Here is a 24,268-nt window from a genome sequence, read left to right as displayed (position 1 = left end):
TGTTGTACCACGGTGGCTCTTTTCCATCTCTTACGATCTTGCCTGGCACATACTCATCTAACGCATATTGTGCGATGGTTTTGAACTTTGTTCACTGATCCTCAACACTATCTGTACTTGAGACAAAACTATTGTGTTGAGCCGTCAGGTATTCTGAAATCTACTTTTTGTCACTTTTGCTAAACAGAAAAATCTTCCTACCTTTTTTAATATTTCTGTTTACGGCTGAAATCATCGATGCAGTAACCGCTTTATGATCGCTGATTCCCTGTTCTGCGTTAACTGTTTCAAATAGTTCGGGTCTGTTTGTCACCAGAAGGTCTAATATGTTATCGCCACGAATCGGTTCTCTGTTTAACTGCTCAAGGTAGTTTTCAGATAACGCACTTAAAACAATTTCACTGGATTCTTTGTCCCTGCCACCCGTTATGAACGTTTGAGTCTCCCAGTTTATATCCGGCAAATTAAAATCTCCACCCAGAACTATAACATGGTGGGGAAATCTACTCGAAATATTTTCCAAATTATCCTTCAGGTGCTCAGCCACAACAGCTGCTGAGCCATGGGGCCTATACAGACATCCAATTACCATGTCTGAGCCTGCTTTAACCGTGACCTTCACCCAAATTTTTTCACATTTCGGATCTCCGTCAATTTTCTTCGATACTATTGCACTTCTTATCGCTATAAACACGCCTCCCCCTTCACTGTTCAGCCTGTCTCTGCGGTATACATTCCAATCTGAGTTTAGGCTTTCATTACTGTTTACATCTGGTTTCAGCCAACTTTCTGTCGCTGGTACTATGTGGGCATTGTGACCGTTTATTAATGAGAGCAGTTCTGGGGCGTTTCTATAGACGCTCCTGCAGTTTACTATTAGCACATTAATATTGTTATTCCCTGTTTCATTTTGCCTACTCCTATCTTGCCGCGTCTCAGAAGGCGTCTTGTCGGGCCTAGGGAGGGAATTCGCTAACCTAAAAACCCACATGTGCACTCCACACGTACTCCGCTACCCTTGTAGCCGCTTCTTGCGTGTAGTGCACGCCTGACCTATTCAGGGGGACCCTACATTTCTGCACCCGATAGCGGAGGTACAGAAATTTTCCCTCCAGATCTCCGCAGAATCGTCTGAGCCTCTTTTTTAAGCCTTTCACTCGGCTCCAAACCAGAGAACCGCGATCGGCTGTCGAACGCTGCTACTGCCGCGAGCATACATTGAGCGTAAGGTCCACGAAGATAAGATACGAGAAATAAGGGCTCATACGGAGGCGTATAGGCAGTCGTTTTCCCTCGCTATATTTTCAGTTCGAACAGGAAACGAAATGATAAGTTCAAAAATAGTTCAAATGGCTCTGAGCACTATGGAACTTGACATCTGAGGTCATCAGTCCCCTAGAACGTAGAACTACTTAAACCTAACTAACCTAAGGACAACACACACATCAATGCCCGAGGCAGAATTCGAACCTGCGACCGTAGCGGTCGCGCGGTTCCAGACTGATGCGCCTAGAACCGCTCGGCCACACCGGCCGGCGAAATGAAAAGTACTGGTAAGGATACCCTCCGCCACGCACCGTGGGCGGAGTATCTATGTTGTTTCTCGTATGTAGCAAAGGAAAAAAAAATATTGAGTGCAAGAATTCAACTGTGCTTAGAAGGAACCAGGTTGCAGTAAACCTTTCTAGTGCATCTCAAGTTATGAATACTGGCTTCACCGTCATCAACGTGGCGCCCACCACCATAGCCTATGGGATCAGGACTCGACCGCAAGCGGCGGAATTGCCGAAATTATAGCGGGAATTCACGTAGAACTCGCCTTCTCGCGGACCATCTTCGTGACGTCACGCGCTCTACGTGCCAGTTGTCGCAAGCTGTATGTCCCGCAGGCTATAACAGAACCTCCCACCTAACCTCCACAGATGGCGCAGCGCCGTATATAAGAGCGGCGCGCTGCGCCTCGATGCCAGACGACGAGCAGTGACCAGAGACCTGACTGATGGATCGCTGGCAGGGCCGGGTGGCGGTGGTTACTGGCGCCAGTGCTGGCATCGGCGCCGCCGTGGTGCGCGCCCTGCTCCGACACGGCGTCACTGTTGTGGGCGTCGCCCGGCGCGCCGACAGGGTCCAAGTGGGTGTGGGCTACCCAGTTCCAGCTGTAGAGAAAGAAGGGGGTGGGCCCTAAAGATGGTCATGCCACTCCGGCAGCTTCTCTAGTGCAGATTATAGGCACCAAGCCTGGACTTATATCTTTGTCTCCCTCTACGATTTCGTCCCCTCCTCCCACATACACACCCTCTTCCCTCCAATGCTAAAGTGGCGATACCATGATGTACCTGAATGTGTCCTATGAACCGAGCCCGTCTTCTAGGCAGGTTATGCCATAAATTTCCTTTCTCCCCAATTCTATCCAGTACCTCCTCATTAGTTATGTGATCTACCCATATAATCTTCAGCATTATTCTCTAGCACTTCATTTCAAAAGCTTGTATTCTCTTTTTGTCTGAACTGTTTATCGCGCATGTTTCGCTTCCTTACTTAAATCTGTATTCGATGTTACTATTTTCTCTTCTTCTCCAGAAACGCTTTTCTTGCCATTGCCAACCCAAGGTTTATGTCCTTTCTACTTCAGAGATTATCCGTTATTTTACTAACCAAATGGCATAAATCGTATACTACATTGAGTGTCTCATTTCCTAATCTAATTCGCTCAACATCACCTGATTTGATTCGACTACATTTCATTATCCTTGTTTTGCTTTTATTGATGTTCATTTTACTCGTATATCCTCCTTTTAAGATCCTGTCCATTCCATTCAACAGCTCTTCCAAGTTCTTTGCTGTCTCTGACAGAATTACAATGTAATTGGCAAACCTCAAAGTTTTTATTTCTTCTCCCTGGACTTTAATTAATACTCCAAATTGTTCTTTTGCTTCCTTTGCTGCTTGATGCACGTACAGATTGAATTATAAAAGTGATAGCTCGGTAATATTCACACCTATCAGCACCTGCTTTCTTTGGACTTGGAATTACTACATTCTTCTTGAACTTTGTGGGCATTTCACTTGTCTCATATATCTGGCACACAAGATGGAAGAGTTTTGACGTGACTGGCTCTCCCAAGTCTGTCAGTAGTTCTGATGGAATGTTGTCTACACCCGGGGGCCTTATTTCGACTTAGGTCTTTCAGAGCTCTGTTAAATTCTTCCCCCAGTATTATATCCGCCTCGATTTCTATAACATTACCTTCCACTTCATGTCCCTCCTTTCAGATTTCCCTTCTTCCTTTAGGACTGGTTTGCAGCTGCTTCTCCGAAAGCCTGTTTAGTTTTCATGTGGGTGGTATCTACTTTTCCCGTAGTGAAAAATGTTTCTAAATCTTTACATTTGTCCTAGTAATCCAAAACTGAGTTCATGTGAATATGAGCAATCGTATCAAACCACCAGGCATGACAGTGTTCAATCAACGTGGATTCTAGCCGTTTGCAATCCAATGGGAATGTGCGCCCAGTTTGTTTCTGTCTTACACGAAACATAAGACGTCGAATAAAAGCGCTCTCCGTAGAACAAAGGCTTGCTTCTCTGCCAGTCGTACCCCACCTTCTCTGCTGAAAAAAAAAAAAAAACCTGCACAGTAATGGAATGTATAATATACGTAGTGACTTCTAGTGTTGCTGACGTGAACTGCAATGAGAGATTGAGGTAGCCATTCCAGAAGTTTTAGATCAACTTTTCAAGTTGCCCTAATTCGTTCAAGTAGGAAAATGTATGGCGAGGAGAATGAATGTAAAGAAGGTGACATGTAGCTTGACTGTGTCAAGTAAATGCATAAATGCAATGATTCACAACACACCTGTGATTCATACTTGATTTTTTGTTTATTCGCGCTACGAAACTGCTATAACTTTCACGTGTTGGACTAGCGTCTGACTTGTAGCTATCAGCTATTTGTGTTTTTGTGAGGCGAGTATGTTTCGAGGCTCGGAACAGATTCCACTTGCCATTAATTCATGCGAATAGTGATATAGTCAGTTTAGACAAACTCCCTATTACTGATTCTTTGTTAGTGTCTTGCGATTTATATTGGATAATATTTTGATAAGTTTCCTTACCGTTTCGCTATGTATTCTCACTGACGCTGTTACTTGTTCACTTTTCTGAGATCAGTTACATGAAATTACATTTACACGTTCTTTACATTTATTCTTCTCGCCATGCATTTTCCTACTTAAACGAATTAGGCCAACTTGATAAGTTGATTTAAAACGTCTTGAATGGCTACCTCAAGTACTAGAATTTTCCTGTTCTCTCATTGCAGTTCACGTCAGCAACAGTAGAAGTCACTACGTATATTATACATTCCATTACTGTGCAGGTTTTTTTTCCAGCAGAGAAGGTGGGGTACGACTGGCAGAGAAGCAAGCCTTTGTTCTACGGAGAGTGACTTTATTCGACGTCTTATGTACATAGTCGTGCGATGTCCAAGGATGCCGTTGTCGATACGCTTACTAAAGATAGCTATTAGCGGGTCATTTCCTGTGGCTGCGATATCAACGCTCTGTATTGTTGAAGGTTCCGGTTGTTGCAGTTGTGTACCAACAGCTGGGAAATCCCAGGCAGAGAGTGCGTGCTTGTGAGACGTTGGAGTGAGTCATTCGCTGGCCAGTGGTCGATAGTGGCGGTTGGGACGCGGTCCAAAAATGCCGACAAGAAGAATAAATAGTTTGAAAGTGATAACAGAAAAGAGTTGCGACAGTAATGGAATATTCAGGGTAATTAGTCAATCTAAGTATGAAGGATCATAAATTTTGAGCAGTCTGAGGATCAAAGTGTGATACATGAGTGGTAGTTATTAGTAGCAAACTTATTTATTTTAAATATGTAGGTAATTTAAAAATACGTAATGCGAAGTAGATGAAAGAAACTGACTTACGGGCTTTGTGGGATGAGCTATGTTAGAGTCAGAGAGACAAAGCAGGGACCATAAGCTTTCTGTACATGATATAATATTCTTCGTTTATTTAGAGTGGCTTTTACCATTTCAAAAGAACTGTTAAATATACACTCCTGGAAATTGAAATAAGAACACCGTGAATTCATTGTCCCAGGAAGGGGAAACTTTATTGACACATTCCTGGGGTCAGATACATCACATGATCACACTGACAGAACCACAGGCACATAGACACAGGCAACAGAGCATGCACAATGTCGGCACTAGTACAGTGTATATCCACCTTTCGCAGCAATGCAGGCTGCTGTTCTCCCATGGAGACGATCGTAGAGATGCTGGATGTAGTCCTGTGGAACGGCTTGCCATGCCATTTCCACCTGGCGCCTCAGTTGGACCAGCGTTCGTGCTGGACGTGCAGACCGCGTGAGACGACGCTTCATCCAGTCCCAAACATGCTCAATGGGGGACAGATCCGGAGATCTTGCTGGCCAGGGTAGTTGACTTACACCTTCTAGAGCACGTTGGGTGGCACGGGATACATGCGGACGTGCATTGTCCTGTTGGAACAGCAAGTTCCCTTGCCGGTCTAGGAATGGTAGAACGATGGGTTCGATGACGGTTTGGATGTACCGTGCACTATTCAGTGTCCCCTCGACGATCACCAGTGGTGTACGGCCAGTGTAGGAGATCGCTCCCCACACCATGATGCCGGGTGTTGGCCCTGTGTGCCTCGGTCGTATGCAGTCCTGATTGTGGCGCTCACCTGCACGGCGCCAAACACGCATACGACCATCATTGGCACCAAGGCAGAAGCGACTCTCATCGCTGAAGACGACACGTCTCCATTCGTCCCTCCATTCACGCCTGTCGCGACACCACTGGAGGCGGGCTGCACGATGTTGGGGCGTGAGCGGAAGACGGCCTAACGGTGTGCGGGACCGTAGCCCTGCTTCATGGAGACGGTTGCGAATGGTCCTCGCCGATACCCCAGGAGCAACAGTGTCCCTAATTTGCTGGGAAGTGGCGGTGCGGTCCCCTACGGCACTGCGTAGGGTCCTACGGTCTTGGCGTGCATCCGTGCGTCGCTGCGGTCCGGTCCCAGGTCGACGGGCATGTGCACCTTCCGCCGACCACTGGCGACAACATCGATGTACTGTGGAGACCTCACGCCCCACGTGTTGAGCAATTCGGCGGTACGTCCACCCGGCCTCCCGCATGTCCACTATACGCCCTCGCTCAAAGTCCGTCAACTGCACATACGGTTCACGTCCACGCTGTCGCGGCATGCTACCAGTGTTAAAGACTGCGATGGAGCTCCGTATGCCACGGCAAACTGGCTGACACCGACGGCGGCGGTGCACAAATGCTGCGCAGCTAGCGCCATTCGACGGCCAACACCGCGGTTCCTGGTGTGTCCGCTGTGCCGTGCGTGTGATCATTGCTTGTACAGCCCTCTCGCAGTGTCCGGAGCAAGTATGGTGGGTCTGACACACCGGTGTCAATGTGTTCTTTTTTCCATTTCCAGGAGTGTAGTTCCCTATGCGTGCAGGGAGCTGTGCGTAAGGTGATTTAAGCGCACGATTCAACTGAATAACTGCAGTGGTACCTGTTGCAATGAACACATATTACTCGTCCGATTGCCATGAAATTTGTAACGTCCCGCAATTTCCGATCTGTTAAACCATTTGACCGTCTGATCGCATAGTCGGTTTCCGGGAACAGGATTATTCTATCCTAATAGCACCGAATCAAAATGGGGAAACATATAGGGGAGAGTTTTGAACCATGGAACAGATTTCAGACTTTCGTCCCTGATTTAAATATTTAAATGTAATATATTTTCTTAATGCATTTCCCCCCCCCCCCCCTCCCCCCATGAACCATGGACATTGCCGTTGGTGGGGAGGCTTGCGTGCCTCAGCGATACAGATAGCCGTACCGTAGGTGCAACCACAACGGAGGGGTATCTGTTGAGAGGTCAGACAAACGTGTGGTTCCTGAAGAGGGGCAGCAGCCTTTTCAGTAGTTGTAGGGGCAACAGTCTGGATGATTGACTGATCTGGCCTTGTAACACAAACCAAAACAGCCTCGCTGTGCTGGTACTGCGAACGGTTGAAAGCAAGGGCAAACTACAGCCGTTATTTTTCCCGAGGGCATGCAGCTTTACTGTATGGTTAATGATGATGGCGTCCTCTTGGGTAAAATATTCAGGAGGTAAAATAGTCCCCCATTCTGATCTCCGGGCGGGGACTACTCAGGAGGACGTCGTTATCAGGAGAAAGAAAAATGGCGTTCTACGGATCGGAGCGTGGAATGTCAGATCCCTTAATGGGGCAGGTAGGTTAGAAAATTTAAAAAGGGAAATGTATAGGTTAAAGTTAGGTATGGTGGGAATTAGTGAAGTTCGGTGGTAGGAGGAACAAGACATTTGGTCAGGCGAATACAGGTTTATAAATACAAAGTCAAATAGGGGTAATGCAGGAGTAGGTTTAATAATGAATAAAAAAATAGGAATGCGGGTAAGCTACTACCAACAGCATAGGGAACGCATTATTGTGGCCAAGATAGACATGAAGCCCACGCCTACTACAGTAGTACAAGTTTATATGCCAACTAGCTCTGCAGATGACGAAGAAATTGAAGAAATGTATGATTAAATAAAAGAAATTATTCAGATGGTGATGGGAGCCGAAAATTTAATAGTCATGGGTGACTGGAATTCAGTAGTAGGAAAAGGGAGAGAAGGAAACGTAGTAGGTGAATATGAATTGGGGCTAAGAAATGAAAGAGGAAGCCGCCTGGTAGAATTTTGCCCAGAGCACAACTTAATCATAGCTAACACTTGGTTCAAGAACCATAAAAGAAGGTTGTATACATGGAAGAAGCCTGGAGATACTGACAGATTTCAGATAGATTATATAATGGTAAGACAGAATTTAGGAACCAGGTTTTAAATTGTAAGACATTTCCAGGGGCAGATGTGGACTCTGACCACAATCTATTGGTTATGAACTGTAGATTAAAACTGAAGAAACTGCAAAAAGGTGGGAATTTAAGGAGATGGGACCTGGATAAACTGACTAAACCAGAGGTTGTACAAAGTTTCAGGGAGAGCGTAAGGGAACAAATGGCAGGAATGGGGGAAAGAAATACAGTAGAAGAAGAACGGGTAGCTTTCAGGGATGAATTAGTGAACGCAGCAGAGGATCAAGTAGGTAAAAAGACGAGGGCTAGTAGAAATCCTTGGGTAACAGAAGAAATATTGAATTTAATTGATGAAAGAAGAAAATATAAAAATGCAGTAAATGAAGCAGGCAAAAAGGAATACAAACGTTTCAAAAATGAGATCGACAGGAAGTGCAAAATTGCTATCAGGGATGGCTAGAGGATAAATGTAAGGATGTAGAGGCTTATCTCACTAGGGGTAAGATAGATACTGCCTACAGGAAAATTAAAGAGACCTTTGGAGAAAAGAGAACCACTTGTATCAATATTAAGAGCACAGATGGAAACCCAGTTCTAAGCAAAGAAGGGAAAGCAGAACGGTGGAAGGAGTATATAGAGGGTCTATACAAGGGCGATGTACTTGAGGACAATATTATGGAAATGGAAGAGGATGTAGATGAAGATGAAATGGGAGATATGATACTGTGTGAAGAGTTTGACAGAACACTGAAAGACCTAAGTCGAAACAAGGCCCCGGGAGTAGACAACATTCCATTAGAACTACTGACGGCCTTGGGAGAGCCAGTCCTGACAAAACTCTACCATTTGGTGAGCAAGATGTATGAGACACGCGAAATACCCTCAGACTTCAAGAAGAATATAATAATTCCAATCTCGAAGAAAGCAGGTGTTGACAGATGTGAAAATTACCGAACTATCAGTTTAATAAGTCACGGCTGCAAAATAATAACGCGAATTCTTTACAGACGAATGGAAAAACTAGTAGAAGCCGACCTAGGAGAAGATCAGTTTGGATTCCGTAGAAATATTGGAACACGTGAGGCAATACTGACCCTACGACTTATCTTAGAAGCTGTAGCGTTGCTCTTGGGGGACGAAAAGAAAAATAATTGTTATTTTATATTTTTTTTGAAAAATGTCAAAAAAGTGAATATTTTGGTGGGCAACTTGGCAACAGAATCAGGGATTGATTACACTATTATAATAACATACGTTGAGCATTAAATACCTGAATAAGAGCAGCATATTGATATATATATTTGAGATCGTTTGGAAGAAACATTATCATTTCTATGCATTTTTATAGTCGCGATGTAGTCATACCCGGATCAACACTAAGGGACCAGAAGATTTATAGACTTTAATAGAAATGCAACACTACACAAAAAAGTTGGTTCAGAAATAATAGGAAAACAATGTTCCTTCTGCCTCGTGCTGCGTTCGGCCCATCAGCGTGATCGTAATTTCTGGTGATGAAGTAACACAAAATAATTATAATTCAAGTAAATTAGGAGATGGAAATCATCAAGGTTAATTTACTAAAATAAGCACACTTATCTCTAACACACCTTTTTTTTAATGCTACGTACCTTTTCATATTAAATTACAATAGATGACCATTGTGGTTATATACTTTAACAAAACAGTCAAAATGTTCTCTTTATACTGTCTGTTCGTAATCAGTTACAAGAACTACATGTTTTCTGATTAAAAAAAAAATAACATTTTGCATATTCACTCAATATTTTCACATACAGCAAAAATACAGTTGCGGAACGCAGCGAGTCCGCGTCCGCCTTTCATAGAATACAAACAGTAAAAGGTGAGGCGCCAAAAGCCTTATTTGTCTTGAAACAACAGAATTCTTTTTTATACCATTAATCGATACATGTACATAGAGATTTACAGGCAGCGTGCAAGAACGGCAAAGATAAAAAGTAATAGACTCTGTCGCTGCTATGCGATGGTTCATTTCTTTTACTTTACAATTGTTCGATAACTTTAGGCCATAGGGCGTTTACTATTGAGCGTTTATTAATGTCTGTGAGGCGAAAATTACTAATATTACAAAGCTAGATTACGGAAAGGCAAACCTACGTTTCTAGCATTTGTAGACTTAGAGAAAGCTTTTGACAATGTTGACTGGAATACTCTCTTTCGAATTCTGAAGGTGGCAGGGGTAAAATACAGGGAGCGAAAGGCTATTTACAATTTGTATAGAAACCAAATGGCAGTTATAAGAGTTGAGGGGCGTGAAAGGGAAGCAGTGGTTGGGAAGGGAGTGAGACAGGGTTGTAGCCTCTCCCCGATGTTATTCAATCTGTATATTGAGCAAGCAGCGAAGGAAACAAAAGAAAAATTCGGAGTAGGTATTAAAATCCATGGAGAAGAAATAAAAACCTTGAGGTTCACCGATGACATTGTAATTCTGTCAGAGACAGCAAAGGACCTGGAAGAGCAGTTGAACGGAACGGACAGTGTCTTGAAAGGAGGATATAAGATGAACATCAACAAAAGCAAAACGAGGATAATGGAATGTAGTCAAATTACGTCGGGTGATGCTGCGGGAATTAGATTAGGAAATGAGACACTTAAAGTAGTAAAGGAGTTTTGCTATTTGGGGAGAAAAATAACTGATGATGGTCGAAGTAGAGAGGATATAAAATGTAGACTGGCAATGGCAAGGAAAGCGTTTCTGAAGAAGAGAAATTTGTTAACATCGAGTACAGATTTAAGTGTCAGGAAGTCGTTTCTGAAAGTATTTGTATGGAGTGTAGCCATGTATGGAAGTGAAACATGGACGATAAATAGTTTAGACAAGAAGAGAATAGAAGCTTTCGAAATGTGGTGCTACAGAAGAATGCTGAAGATTAGATGGGTAGATCACATAACTAATGAGGAGGAATTGAATAGAGTTGGGGAGAAGAGGAGCTTGTGGCACAACTTTACTAGAAGAATGGATCGGTTGGTAGGACATGTTCTGAGGCATCAAGGGATCACCAATATAGTATTGGAGGGCAGCGTAGAGGGTACAAATCGTAGAGGGAGACCAAGAGATGAATACTCTAAACAGATTCAGAAGGATGTAGGTTGCAGTAAGTACTGGGAGATGAAGAAGCTTGCACAGGATAGAGTAGCATGGAGAGCTGCATCAAACCAGTCTCGGGACTGAAGACCACAACAACAACAACAATGCATTTTTAAACAATGGCCTTCACAATCCTGTGTTCAGTCTTTTTCTGAAAATATCAAAATTACTAATACGATCGTGTACCTAGGAATAAATTTTAAAGTGTTGCAAGCGAGAAAATATTTTCAATACTGTATTTAGTCGTCTATGTGTTAAATTATTACACACCAATAATAAGTGAAATCGAACTAAGCAGAAACATCAGCAAAAACGGTTTTACGTTCAACAAACTTTGAAACTGTAGCTATAAGAAACTAACACTAATTTCCATTTTCATGACAGGTAAGTTTTTAAGGCACTAATTATACAAAATTGATCTGCAAATTTCAAATGTTGCATGGTAAAAGGCCTAAGTGGTGCACTACCGACAGAGTATGGCTCAGCCGTTCACACATTATATAAATAATGTTAAAATGTATAGAACTGCACTTACTATAAAATTCTATAACTGAAGAATTAACAGCATATTCAAAATAGCACGTAAACATGTACAGTTCGAAACATTTACAAACATCTCACAAAACACAAGCTCATGCCTAGCAACAACAAAAACAGTAGAAAATAGTGGAAATTGTTTACTGTGGTCTAATGTGCATTCTTTCATGTGATTCTACAGTCAGTGAGTAGACTGAAGTGCCGACCAAAAAACATTGTTTGTCACATTTACACTATCCTCTGTTCTGTGCAAGCCACTGTCGAGAATGGCAACGACAACTAACACATACACAACATTTTTGATATGGAATTATTTATGGATAAAATGATTAAAGTTGGTACTGATCTTTCACGGAAATACACTAACTAAATACGATGTGCGGCTAGAAAAAAACCAGACTGATGCTGGAAAAAACATTTATTTACAATTTCATGTTATCTCCTTCAATGTACTCTCCTCCTCTGTCTCTACACCGCTCCATACGAATTTGCCACTGTTCGTAGCAATGCTGCAGATCATTTTCGGTAAGTCCATACATTACTTCCGTCGCTTTTTCTTTTACTGCTTCAACAGTCTCAAATCTAGTTCCTTTCAAAGCTGACTTGACTTTAGGGAAAAGAAAAAAGTCACAGGGGGCCAAATCAGGTGAGTAGGGTGGATGATCTAAGATGGGAATGTTGTGTTTTGCCAAAAACGTCTTCACTGACAACGCACTGTGAGCTGGGGCATTGTCTTGGTGAAGGATCCATGACTTTTTTCTCCACAAATCGTTCCGTTTTCTCCGTACTCGCTCACGTAGGGTAGCCAGGACGCTAATGTAGTAATGCTGATTCACTGTTTGCCCCTCTGGTATCCAATCAATGTGCACAATCCCTTTGATGTCAAAAAAAAAAAAAAAAAAAAAAAACAATCATCATTGCCTTGAATTTCGATTTTGACATTCGTGCTTTTTTTTTGTCGTGGAGAACCAGGAGTTTTCCAATGCATCGATTGGCGTTTAGTTTCGGGATCGTAAGTAGAAAACCACGATTCATCGCAAGTAATAACATTTTGTAAGAAGGTGGGATCACTTTCAATGTTTTCCAGGATGTCAGAACAAATCATTCTTCGGCGTTCCTTCTGTTCAATTGTGAGACACTTTGGAACCATTTTTGAACACACTTTGTTCATGTTGAAACTTTCATGAAGAATCTGCCTAACACTTTCCTTGTCAACTCCTGTTAACTCAGACACTGCTCTGATTGTTAAACGGCGATCTTGTCGAACAAGTTTACCGATTTTTTCAATGTTTGCATCAGTTTTTGCTGACAATGGTCTGCCAGTGCGAGTGTCATCACTGGTGTCTTCGCGGCCATCTTTAAATCGTTTAAACCACTCAAACACTTGTGTTCGCGATAAACAATCATCGCCGTACACTTGTTGTAACATTACAAACGTTTCACTTGCAGATTTTCCTAGTTTGAAACAAAATTTGATGTTAACACGCTGTTCTTTCTGTACACTCAACATTTTCCGACGCACAGACAAAACGTCAACTACTTAAAACAGACGCCACGGGCAGACTGAGTGCAGGAGGCAGATGAAACTCGAGCAGTAGGCGAAGCGAGATTCACGTGACAGGCCACGCGACTTTCAGCCTTATTGCATTCGTTTTATTGTTTCACCAGTACTAGTCCGATTTTTTTCTAGCCACACCTCGTAATGTAATTGCTTGAAATGAACTATGATAATTTTTAAGTAATACCGTTCCCCGTCCACGAGGACGAACTTCAAAACCGTTTTTGAATCATGCCTGCAGATACAGATGTTGCTGCGATTACTGAACTTATGGTATCGAAATCAGTATGTCAATAATTCTGACAGAATATTCTTAACGCTATAAAACTTGCTGCAATTACTGTAGCATCACAATAACCTTGAACCCGACAATACATGGACGTTTCAGCACACTAACACTTACCTTTAAAAATCTATGTTTAGATCAACTAATCAGGAACGAAAATTAAAATCATCTGACTTGTAAAACCCATAATTTTCTTTAACCTCGCTGAACTACTGTACACCAGTCGATAAACAACAATAATATTAAATTGCTTTGGAAGGCGAATAACCGGCTTGGGTTTATTGAAAGAATTTTCGGGAAGTGTGGTTCATCTGTAAAGGAGACGCTAGTGTGACGTATTCCTGAGTACTGCTCGAGTGTTTCGGTTGCACACCAGGCTGGGTTAAGGGAATTAACTAAGTCCGAGGCAGGTTACTAGATTTGTTACCGGTAGATTCGAACAACACAGTGTTAGGAAATACTTCCGGAACCGAAATGGGAATCCTTGGAGGGAAGGCGACGTTCTTTTTAGGAAAGCTGATGAGAAAAATTAAAGAAATATCATTTGAAGCTGACTTAAGAACGATTCTGTTGTCACCAGCGTATGTTTGGAGTAATGACCACGAATATATGAAAGAAATTAGGACTCATACGAATGCTCATAGATAACCGCTTTCCCGCTCTATTTGCGAATGGAACAGGAAAGGACACGACTAGCGGTGATAAGGCATCCTCCGCCACGCACCGTACCGTAGCTTACGGAGAATGTGTAGATGTAGATGTACCTACGACATACGAGGTGCGACAATAAAGTAATGAAACTGATGTGAAAAAAAATGTTGCTTACCGTTTTAGTCTAGTGTTGTCTCCTTCAAAGTAGTTCCCTTCTGATTACACACACTTTTTCCAGCGCTTCTGCCATTGATGGCAACATTTCTGTAACTCATCTTCTGTAATATCCTCCAAGACCCTCGTCACAGCTTTTTGGACATCTTGTGTCGTTTGAAAATGGTGTCCTTTGACCACCGTTCAGACTCTTGGAAATAGAAAAAAGCGGCACGGAGCGATATCTGGTGAACAAGGTGGCTGTGGTCGTACTGAAATTTATTTTGAGGTTAAAAATTGCTGTACTAACAAAGCAGTATGGGATGGCGCATTGTCGTGATGCAAAATTCAATTATCAGCAATGATGGCACGGACACGAAGAAATCTTTTACAAAGTCTTTCGAAAATTTCTTTGTTGTAGTATTGGTTAACTGTTTGTCCAGGAGGCACCCACTCTTTATGAACAATTCCCTTGAAATCAAAGAAGCACACAAGCATGCATTTCACTTTTGACTTTGACATGCGAGCTTTTGTTGGTCTGGGTGATCCCTTTGAGCACCATTGCGAACTTTCGCGTTTTGTCTCTGGATCGTACTGAAAAGACCTACTTTCATCACCAGTGATAACACGGTTCAACAATTCTAGATTGATTTCTGTTTGCTCTAACAGATGGGATGCCACATTTTTCCGTGTTTTTAGCTGTTGTTATGTGAGATTTTTGGGGACCATTTGTGCACAAATCTTTCTCATACCAAGATCTTTAGTTATTATTAGACGAACCGTTTCTCGATTGATGTTCAGTTCTTCTGCAATCATTTTCAAGGATAATCTTCGATCAGATCATTCGAGTTCACGCACCCTGGCCAATTTGACAACGGTCCGTGAGATTGATGGTCGTCCACTGCGGTCTTCATCATCAACATTCGTTCTGCCTTCACTAAACATTTTATGCGAACGAAAAACTTGAGCTCTTGACATAACCTCCTCTCCAAAAGCCTTCTGAAGCTTACCGTAAGTTGTCGTCGCGTTTTCACCCAATTTAACGCAAAAAGAAATGGCATAACGTTGCGCAATATTATGGAGTTCCATTTCCGTGACGAGAGACACAAGCCCATGTTAACTCGTTACAGCACAACTCACGACTGAGCAGTTGCATCGATATGCCACTTGGACTAGAAGCAGCTTATAGACCAAGGTCAAAGATATTGTGTCTACGCAAGCCTGCAGGGTTGCCACATCTTGCAAAGAAAATCAGTCTCATTTATTGTCGCACCTCATATAGTGTGTTATAGAACTTTTTTTATTGTAATTAAGTCATAAAACTTTTTAAGCTTTGTAAATATAAAGACTAGAACCCTATCGGAAGTTGTGCGACATTGCCAGAAACTGTTAATTTCTATATAAATGAACAATGATCCAAAGGCATAAAATAAGTCTATTTTGTATAAGTAGGGATTGTGGATTCTTTGTAAAGAATATCTCCTGTTTTGAAATTTTAAAACATCTGGTGGTAAATTTGCGGTCAGTGTGTAATGCAAATGTTTTCAACCCCTGGATCGGTTTCAGAGATTCTTTGACTGCAATTTCGCTCAAAGGAAAAGCCAAGCGAGGATGCACTATAGCGAGCACACTGAACATCGGTTCGAATCTTCCTCCGACGGTCGTGATTTAGATTTTACGTTATTTCCTTAAATCGGTTAAGGCAAACGCCCCAATGGCTACTTAAAAAATGAAGCGATGCTACTTGGTTCCACACATTCCCTAATCCGAGCTTGTTCTCAGTCTCTGACGACTAAATTCCGGATTTTAAATGCCTAGAAGTCAACGGAATATGCAAGCATTCATAACCTACAAATTATATAAATATGGCTTTAAACATAAAATATGCCCTTTTATAAGTTTATTTAAAAACATTTGTTGATTTTTTATGTACCAAGTAACAAGAAACTCATTTCTGAACAAATTGTGAGTATAGTACATACTTTTTCCAGTCTTAGAAACTATTGTATTTTATTGTATTGTATTGTATTGTATGTTAACCGGGGACCTAGAAACGACGGAGAGGCTCCGTTCCCGCCGCAGCCGCAGTGGTCCATAACCCCACGACGACTACCGCAGTCGACTTCACCCCTCCGCCGCCCCACACCGAACCCAGGGTTATTGTGCGGTTCGGCCCCCAGTGGACCCCCCAGGAAACGTCTCGCTCCAGACGAGTGTAACCCCTATGTTTGCGTGGTAGAGTAATGGTGGTTTACGCGTACGATTGCGCAGCAATCGCCGACATTGTGTAACTGAGGCGGAATAAGGGGAACCAGCCCGCATTCGCCGAGGCAGATGGAAAACCTCCTAAAAACCATCCACAGACTGGCCGGTTCACCGGACCTCGACACAAATCCGCCGGGCGGATTCGTGCCGGGGACCAGGCGCTCCTTCCCGCCCGGAAAGCCGTGCGTCAGACCGCACGGCCAACCGGGCGGGCCTTCGAAACTAACTAGCTATTATTTTTTATATGTCACCATGTGTCTAAAAAAAGAAAAAAGCACCAGGTTAGTCATAAAACCTATCCAAATAATAACACCACGTTTTTACTACTGCATACTACTTGTTTAAAATATTCCAAATTACTTTATACATCCTGTCAGTCTTCAGTTTCTAGCTTTGGTACATTATCTTTAAATGTTGTGACTGTCCCAGAAAGACTGTCACTAATTTTGTACATTGTGAAATTTCAGGTTTCCGCTGGAGAACAAGTTGCAATTTATAGTTCACTTTCTCAGACACATAACCAGCGGCTCGACCCGACTAAATCTGCACCTGTTGCACAATAAACAGGGCGCCACACAGTTCACTACGAGCAGCTTCCAGTCGTTGGATGGCTTTTGATGCCACTGAAAAGTTGGCGTTAATGCACACCAAGTACACATCCAAGGTATCTCTGCATTTGAGCTACTTCTCTACCGTTCCAGTCTCGAATAGCGCGCGGGTAGAGCGAACACTTAAATCTTTCCGTGCGAGCTGCGCTTTCAATTATTTCTTTATGATGATCATTTCTCCCTTTCCAGGAGGGCGTCAACAAAATATTTTCACACTCTGAGTGGAAATCCTTCACCGCACAGCAATACTCCAAAAGAGGACGCACAAACGTAGTGTAGACAGTCTCTTTAGTAGACATGTTACATTTTCCAAGTGTTCTGCCAATAACTAGTAGTATTTGGTTTGCTTCCCTCACAACGTTATTTATTTGATCGTTCCGGTTTGAGTTACTCGTAATTAACGTTTTAAACATTGCTGCGTAGTCAGCGATCGCTTACAGAGTAAAATAAAAAGCAATAATAGCCCTCGGTCGCAAAAATTAAGTCTCTTGACCTGGATTCGGCACAACTACGAGTGCCTTCATCATAAGTAAAACGCGGGTCTAATGTTACCTGTTGCTCGACATATGTCAGCAGCCCGTAGCGGCTTGCCTTCCACGTATTCTATTTTAAAAATTTTGTGACTAAAGATTTATCGCTAGATATTTATTTTATACGTGACAAGTCAGTTTGAATGTTTTAGTTCTGATGAAGGCACTCATAGTAGTGCCGAAACCAGGTCAAGAGACTTAATTCTTGCGACCGAGGGCTGTTATTGCTTTAATTTTGTTCGTAATTGTAACCCCTAAGTATTTAGTTGAGTTTACAGCCTTTAGATTTGTGTGACGTATCGTGTAACTGAAATTTAGCGGGTTCCTTTTAGTACTTTGTGCCTGACTTCACACTTTTCATTATTTAGAGTCAATTGCCACTTTTTACACCGTACAGATATCTTTAGTAAATTGTTTTGATCATCTGATGACTTCTCAAGACGGTAAATGACAGCATAATCTGCAAACAATCTAAGAGGGCTGCTCAGAATGTCTCCAGAACCATTTATGTAGATCTGGAGCAACAGAGGGTCTGTAACACTTCCTTGGTGAACGCCAGATATTATTTCTGTTTCAATCGACAACATTCTGCCAGTTATTACGAATTGTGTTCTTTCTGGCAGAAGATCTCGAATCCAGTTACACAACTGAGACGATACTCCATACACACGTGAGTATTGACTCGTACCACTTTCCAGTCTTTGGGTACGGATCTTTCTACGAGCGAGCAGTTGTATATGATTCCTAAAATGGAGCTATTGTATCAGCATACTCTGAAATGACTGACTCGTATACAATCTGTACAGGAGGCTTTGCCTTTCTTCAGAGTTTTAAGCTGCTTCGATATATCTTGGATGTCTACTTCTATGTTACTCGTGTTGGCAGTTGTTATTCATTATAATTCTCGAAAATTTACTCCGTTTCCTTTTGTGAAGGAATTTAGGAAAACCCTGTTTAGTGACTCTGCTTCAGTAGTTCTGTCGTCATAACATCACCATTGTTATCGTGCAGTGAGAGTACTGATTGCGTCTTGCCGTTGGTATACTTTTCATACGAAGAGAATCTCTTTGGATTTCCTGTCAGATTTCGAGAGGTGCTTGTGCTTTGAATTTATGCGCCCTTAGCATAGCTTTCACATAGGTTTTCTTAGCACAGGAAATTAATTTGCCCATGTCAGTGTAATTTGATCTCATGTGCCAGGCACGTGACGTACGCCATACCGGGGCAGAGAATCTGAAACCCTTTGGCTACTTTAGCCATGTACGAAGCAGCAAAACGTTGTCTGTATTCACACCATCCGGCCACACTAACTTTACGAAGTTACCAAGTCAAATGGCATCTGTCTAGTTGTTTACCCTCGAGGGAGGGCCTTAGGGAGGGCATCAGGAGGAACATTTCCCCAGGTCCGTCAACTTACAGAACACTAACAACAACATTTGCAACGTAACGCCCACCAACGTCAATGGTTTCATCTACGAGTGCCCAGACCTTCTGGTCTGCAACGCCGATTAGTATTTTGTTGAGAAACTCTAAGCAGCGCACGGATAAATATTTGTTTCTCAATGAAGATTGATCTGTGACTCGATGTGTTGCGTGGATTCCTCGGCTTCTCCAATCTTATGTTGCAAACAACACAAGTCCTTGAAGAACAACTGCAGAGTTGAAGACAGACCCGTCTGCTGAAATAACAGCGTTTGTCGGCTGCCATTTTCAGCACTTTTCTTCAGACAGCTACTGCATTTGGAGTTATTATAGTATTGGTGGACGTTAGGGCGCTTTTCTGCTCTAAATTTAGCTTCACACTATTTACAAAATAATATTTCTCCGTCAGTGCCTAAGAACTTGTCTCTAAAATCACTAACAAAACCTCGCCACTTCATGCTATTCTAATACTTTGCTTTCGGCATGTTGAACAAGACTGAGTTTGTGTTCAGTCGTCTAGAATCGAGCGACCGCTACGGTCGCAGATTCTAATCCTGCCTCGGGCATAGATGTGTGTGATTTCCTTGTTAGGTTTAATTAGTTCTAAGTTCTAGGCGACTGATGACCTAATAAGTTAAGTCGCATAATGCTCAGAGCCATTTGAACCATTTGTGTTCAGTCGGAATAGTGTGACCACGAATGCTATGTTTATTACGTCGGAAGCCGCCATTGTTGGCTTCGAGTCGTTGTCTACTACAGCCGTGATAAAGAAATCTTTGTACCAGTTTTTGTGTTTATTTCTGACAATATCCCTTGAAGGAATATTGTGTGAGCAGCTTTCTCATTTTTTTATTTTTGTGCTCTTAAAGATACAACAAGTATATGTATTTTTGGCAAAAGTATGACGTAATAGTAAAAAAGTTGTAAATATGACATCATATGCTCACTGAAAATCGTTTTTCTACTCTTATAATTGGATTAGTGCATGAATTCTTGTAAATTTCGGCTTATAGTTCAGGAGAAAAATATGACCGGGCCCTACTAAAGACGTCGTTGTGTTGTTTCTTGCTTCCCACTGTAATGGGAATGTATAGAAACTGATCCCTGATTATGAGATCAAATTAAATTGTTTCAAGGTTAACAGATCGCGATGTAGTTGCAAAGTCTTCCGTCCAGCCTGTGACAGTCTCTCAGAGGTTGTCAACATACGTTTTGTTTTTAAACCTCTTGACTATGCGCCATATATCCGTCATGTTATCACAGACATTTACAGAGGAACTGGACCATTTCCAGGCCTAATTTTTGCAGTGTTTCTAGAAACCCTTCCTTCTGCCATTGACGAAGTTGCATTTTATGTAAATTTATCCGTAGGCTGATGTTTGAATTTTTTAATGTTGATATTTTTAAAATAATTGCCCAGCAGTATTCTAGATTCCACAACATCCTTTGCCAGTTATTGCACGGACGGTGAACAGTTGTCCTTGGAAGTGAAGATACCTTTCTGCACGTTCACATCGAGAGCTGACACGCTCAGGAATGCCATGATTTTTCATTCACTTTTGTCTCTTTCGCAAGCTTTTATTTCAGTATCTGTTGCGTTTTGAATCGAGTGAAATACTATATCTGTGGAGCCCTATTGTTTACAGAATTCACACATTTCAGACGTTTTGTGGGACACTTCTTGCTTTCAGGCTATTGCCAAGACCCACTCGTACCCTGGCAAGCTGCACGCAGTCGAAGCGGACCTGAGCAAGGAGGGAGACGTAGAGGCGGCCTTCCGCTGGCTCAAGGATAACCTTGGCCGCGTCGACATCCTGGTCAACAACGCTGGCGTCTTCTCTGACTCTCAGCTTACAGGTTAGTCAGCATACCTTGATCAAATGAGTGTCATAGCTAGCAAGTTTAGCTTAGTTTATTTAAATAGCCCAGGTATTTGTATGTTGTCTATGTCGTACGATAACTCGCTATGGTGCTGAACAAGCCAGTTGATATACAATTCTGATACCGTTCCTCAGGGATAGCAGCGCTACAAACCGACTATTCAAATAAATGGGGTTTACGTTAATATTAACCTCTATTTAAATTTAGTACCTGATTTATTTGCCAAAAAATACATTTAATACACAGGGAGGATGGTTAAATATTGTTTATAGGTGCTTACCTCGATCGTTTGTGTATAGGATTTTTGTTCGTAGACTTATATTTATGACTGTTGCTATTATTTCCATATTGTAACTAGTTCTGCAGCAAAATCTTCTTAAGAGACTAAGTACATTAAACGGCTATTTTCTTGTCTTTTCTTCTTCTTGTCTTCAACAACAAATTCACTTATTTACAGTCCATAAAATAAAACTCGGTGTGTATAGATAGTCAAGTTAACGACTGTGGAAACACTTTCCCTCCTTTTGTTCACACATTCGATTATAGCGGCAACATACTACCGTTCAAGCGGGCCGTACTGTGCACAACACTGCAAATTAATACCAATTAAACATTATATACGAGAGTATAGGCTATGGATAGCGATCGTGAAAAATATAATGAATCGGCAGGCAGCGCTATATATGGTCCGCGGGAGACTTTAAGTGTCGCTGTGCAAGTAGCTCGCGGTCAAAGTGTCTGTTCGTCACTCGTTTATCACACTTCGGTTCTGGCATCTGACCAACATACATGAAATTTATTCGCAGTTGCGAGTATGGAGAACCATCAGCTGTGTAATGGGAAGACGACAATGAAAATTTGTGCCGGTTACCATTAGGCTATCCGAGCATGACTCACAGTCAGTCCCAAACTTCCACATGTCGTCAACCATGTGCCTACAACCTATACTCGTACATCCATTATGTGTATTCCCATACAGGGGAGACATTGTACTTGAAAGTCGCTTGCCCGTTGCCGGCGTATAAATGCGATATAGCACTGCCTGTGTTATTCCGAATTACGGTGCAATGTTCCTTGCATCTCCACAGGGACATTGCATCGTAATTCGGAATAACACAGACAGTGCTATATCGTATCAATCCAATATTCTTATGTCGCCATCGTGGTTATTGCCAACGGCCTTTCTGTAGTAGCTTCTCTTGTCTTGATGAGTACACCACTGGTGCATATTATTTGCAGTCTTTAAGACAAATGTCATAATATGAGATAAAAATAACTGTATCACAAAACCCGTGAAGCAGGCCGCAGTGGCCGTGCGGTACTAGGCGCTACAGTCTGGAGCCGAGCGACCGCTACGGTCGCAGGTTCGAATCCTGCTTCGGGCATGGATGTGTGTGATGTCCTTAGGTTAGTTAGGTTTAATTAGTTCTAAGTTCTAGGCGACTGATGGCCTCAGAAGTTAAGTCGCATAGTGCTCAGAGCCATTTGAACCATTTGAACCAAACCCGTGAAATTTCAAACAAAATTCATACAAGATATTTCAGGGTCATTAATCTTACAGAATTGAGAGCATATTGTTCTGAGGAGTAAGTGACTTTAGATAAAACGGACGTCTTGTCTACTGCACAGAAGTAGCAGCGATAATGGGAAAGCAAATGCAGCATAAAGAACCATTAAGATGAAACTGAATAAATGGTTACCGGCGAGCTCAGAAACTTTGATCTCGAAGTAAGATTACAAATGTACTCGAAAAAATAAGTTCCACTATTTAGCATAACTGCTCCCGAACAGGTCATGAAGGTCCAACAGTACCTACCGGCCGCCGTGTCATCCTCATCGGTAGGCGCCACTGGATGCGGACAAGGAGTGGCATGTGTTCAGCACACCGCTCTCTCGGCCGTTGTCAGTTTTCGTGACCGGAGCCGCTACTTCTCATTCAAATAGCTCATCAGTTTGCCTCACAAGGGCTGAGTGCACCGCGCTTGCCAGACAGCGCTCGGCAGACCGGATGGTCACCCATCCAAGTGCTAGCCAGCCCGACAGCGCTTAACTTCGGTAATCTGACGAGAATCGGTGTTACCACTGCAGCAAGGCCGTTGGCATTTAGCATAAAGGGCTGAATTAATGAATTTACATTCTGACAATATTTCTTAAAATCGGCTAGGACGTCTCTAATGATCCGAATGAGATAAGCAGGTACGAAACTGCAAGACCTGCCAATTAACAGAACAAAAATAGAATATGGTTTTCCGATGGAAATTAAGTTTCCTTTCTCTTTGATATTCAGTGATTTTGGCCACTGCGGGTATAAAAGTACCGCCACCGACTAACAGAGAATACACTCGTTTTGCATTACGGCAGTTAGAATTTAATTGCAAAAAAGACTGCTAATATTCTGATGTGTCATTGTTTTTAAAATACGCACAAGATACAACCATTACTAAAATGATTTTAAATGAAGAGGAAAGGGCCTTGCATGGGAGAGTTCGCTAATGTGAGACAGCTGGATTATAACTAAACTAAGTGCTCAGCTCTGTTGGAAAGTATCAGAACTTAATTCTCACAGTGCCTGAGGCGCACATTAATGACAATAGGACCATTACAGAGAAGGATAATGTTGAGAATCCTTGATTTTAAAACTGTTGGATTTCATGAGTGTATGTGCTTTTAGTGCTTTAATGTCTCAAGTTGAGTAGATGTTGCAACAATATTCATATGATTCTATTCTTCACAAGAAACTCTTTAGTTCACTATAATAAATCTTCCTTCGAACCAAGCAACGAAACTTGGAGGCTAGATTTTTATCGCAAGGTGACTTATCCCAAATAGGCGATACCGCAGGTATCCTAGTACGCGACAGTACCGCATATTACGACACGTTGTCCCATATTAGTACAACTTCAGCTTTCCACCCAATAAGCTGGATTGAGACTCATATTTTTACTATGTGGTATGACAATTTTGTGGCCGGCCGGTGTGGCCGAGCGGTTCTAGGCGGTTCAGTCTGGAACCGCGCTGCTGCTACGGTCGCAGGTTCGAATCCTGCTTCGGGCATGGATGTGTGTGATGTCCTTAGGTTAGTTAGGTTTAAGTATTTCTAAGTTCTAGGAGACTGATGACCTCAGATTTTAAGTCCCACAGTGCTCAGAGCCATTTGAACCATTTGAACAATTTTGTGAACTATGTGAAGCCGTCTGATACTGATCCTAAGGTGCTGATACTTGTGTGGCAGTCTAAGCAAGAGAAACCCCTATCCAATGATCTGTTTATCATCTCATTTCACCCATAAAATGCATCTTCTTGCGTGGAATTCATGGGACCGTTGAAAACACGTTATCGCACGAAACAGAAACCAGGTGGGAAAATA

At 42.3% G+C, this 24,268-nt stretch overlaps 1 protein-coding gene across 2 annotated transcripts in view; it reads left to right on the top strand.

The window, feature by feature from the left end:
* Positions 1–1,997: 1,997 nt before the first annotated feature.
* LOC126234357 (dehydrogenase/reductase SDR family member 11-like) overlaps positions 1,998–24,268 on the top strand; it is a 78,697-nt gene continuing 56,426 nt past the window's right edge. For both annotated transcript variants that reach the window (XM_049943044.1, XM_049943043.1), the window contains exons 1-2: positions 1,998–2,131; positions 20,712–20,877. In XM_049943044.1, coding sequence (XP_049799001.1) covers positions 2,000–2,131; positions 20,712–20,877 — 298 coding nt within the window. In that variant the 5' untranslated portion in view covers positions 1,998–1,999. The remainder of the gene's footprint in view (positions 2,132–20,711; positions 20,878–24,268) is intronic.

This window comes from Schistocerca nitens, chromosome 2 (assembly GCF_023898315.1).
Source record: "Schistocerca nitens isolate TAMUIC-IGC-003100 chromosome 2, iqSchNite1.1, whole genome shotgun sequence".
NCBI lineage: Eukaryota > Metazoa > Arthropoda > Insecta > Orthoptera > Acrididae > Schistocerca > Schistocerca nitens.
This window is presented reverse-complemented; position numbering and strand designations above follow the sequence as displayed.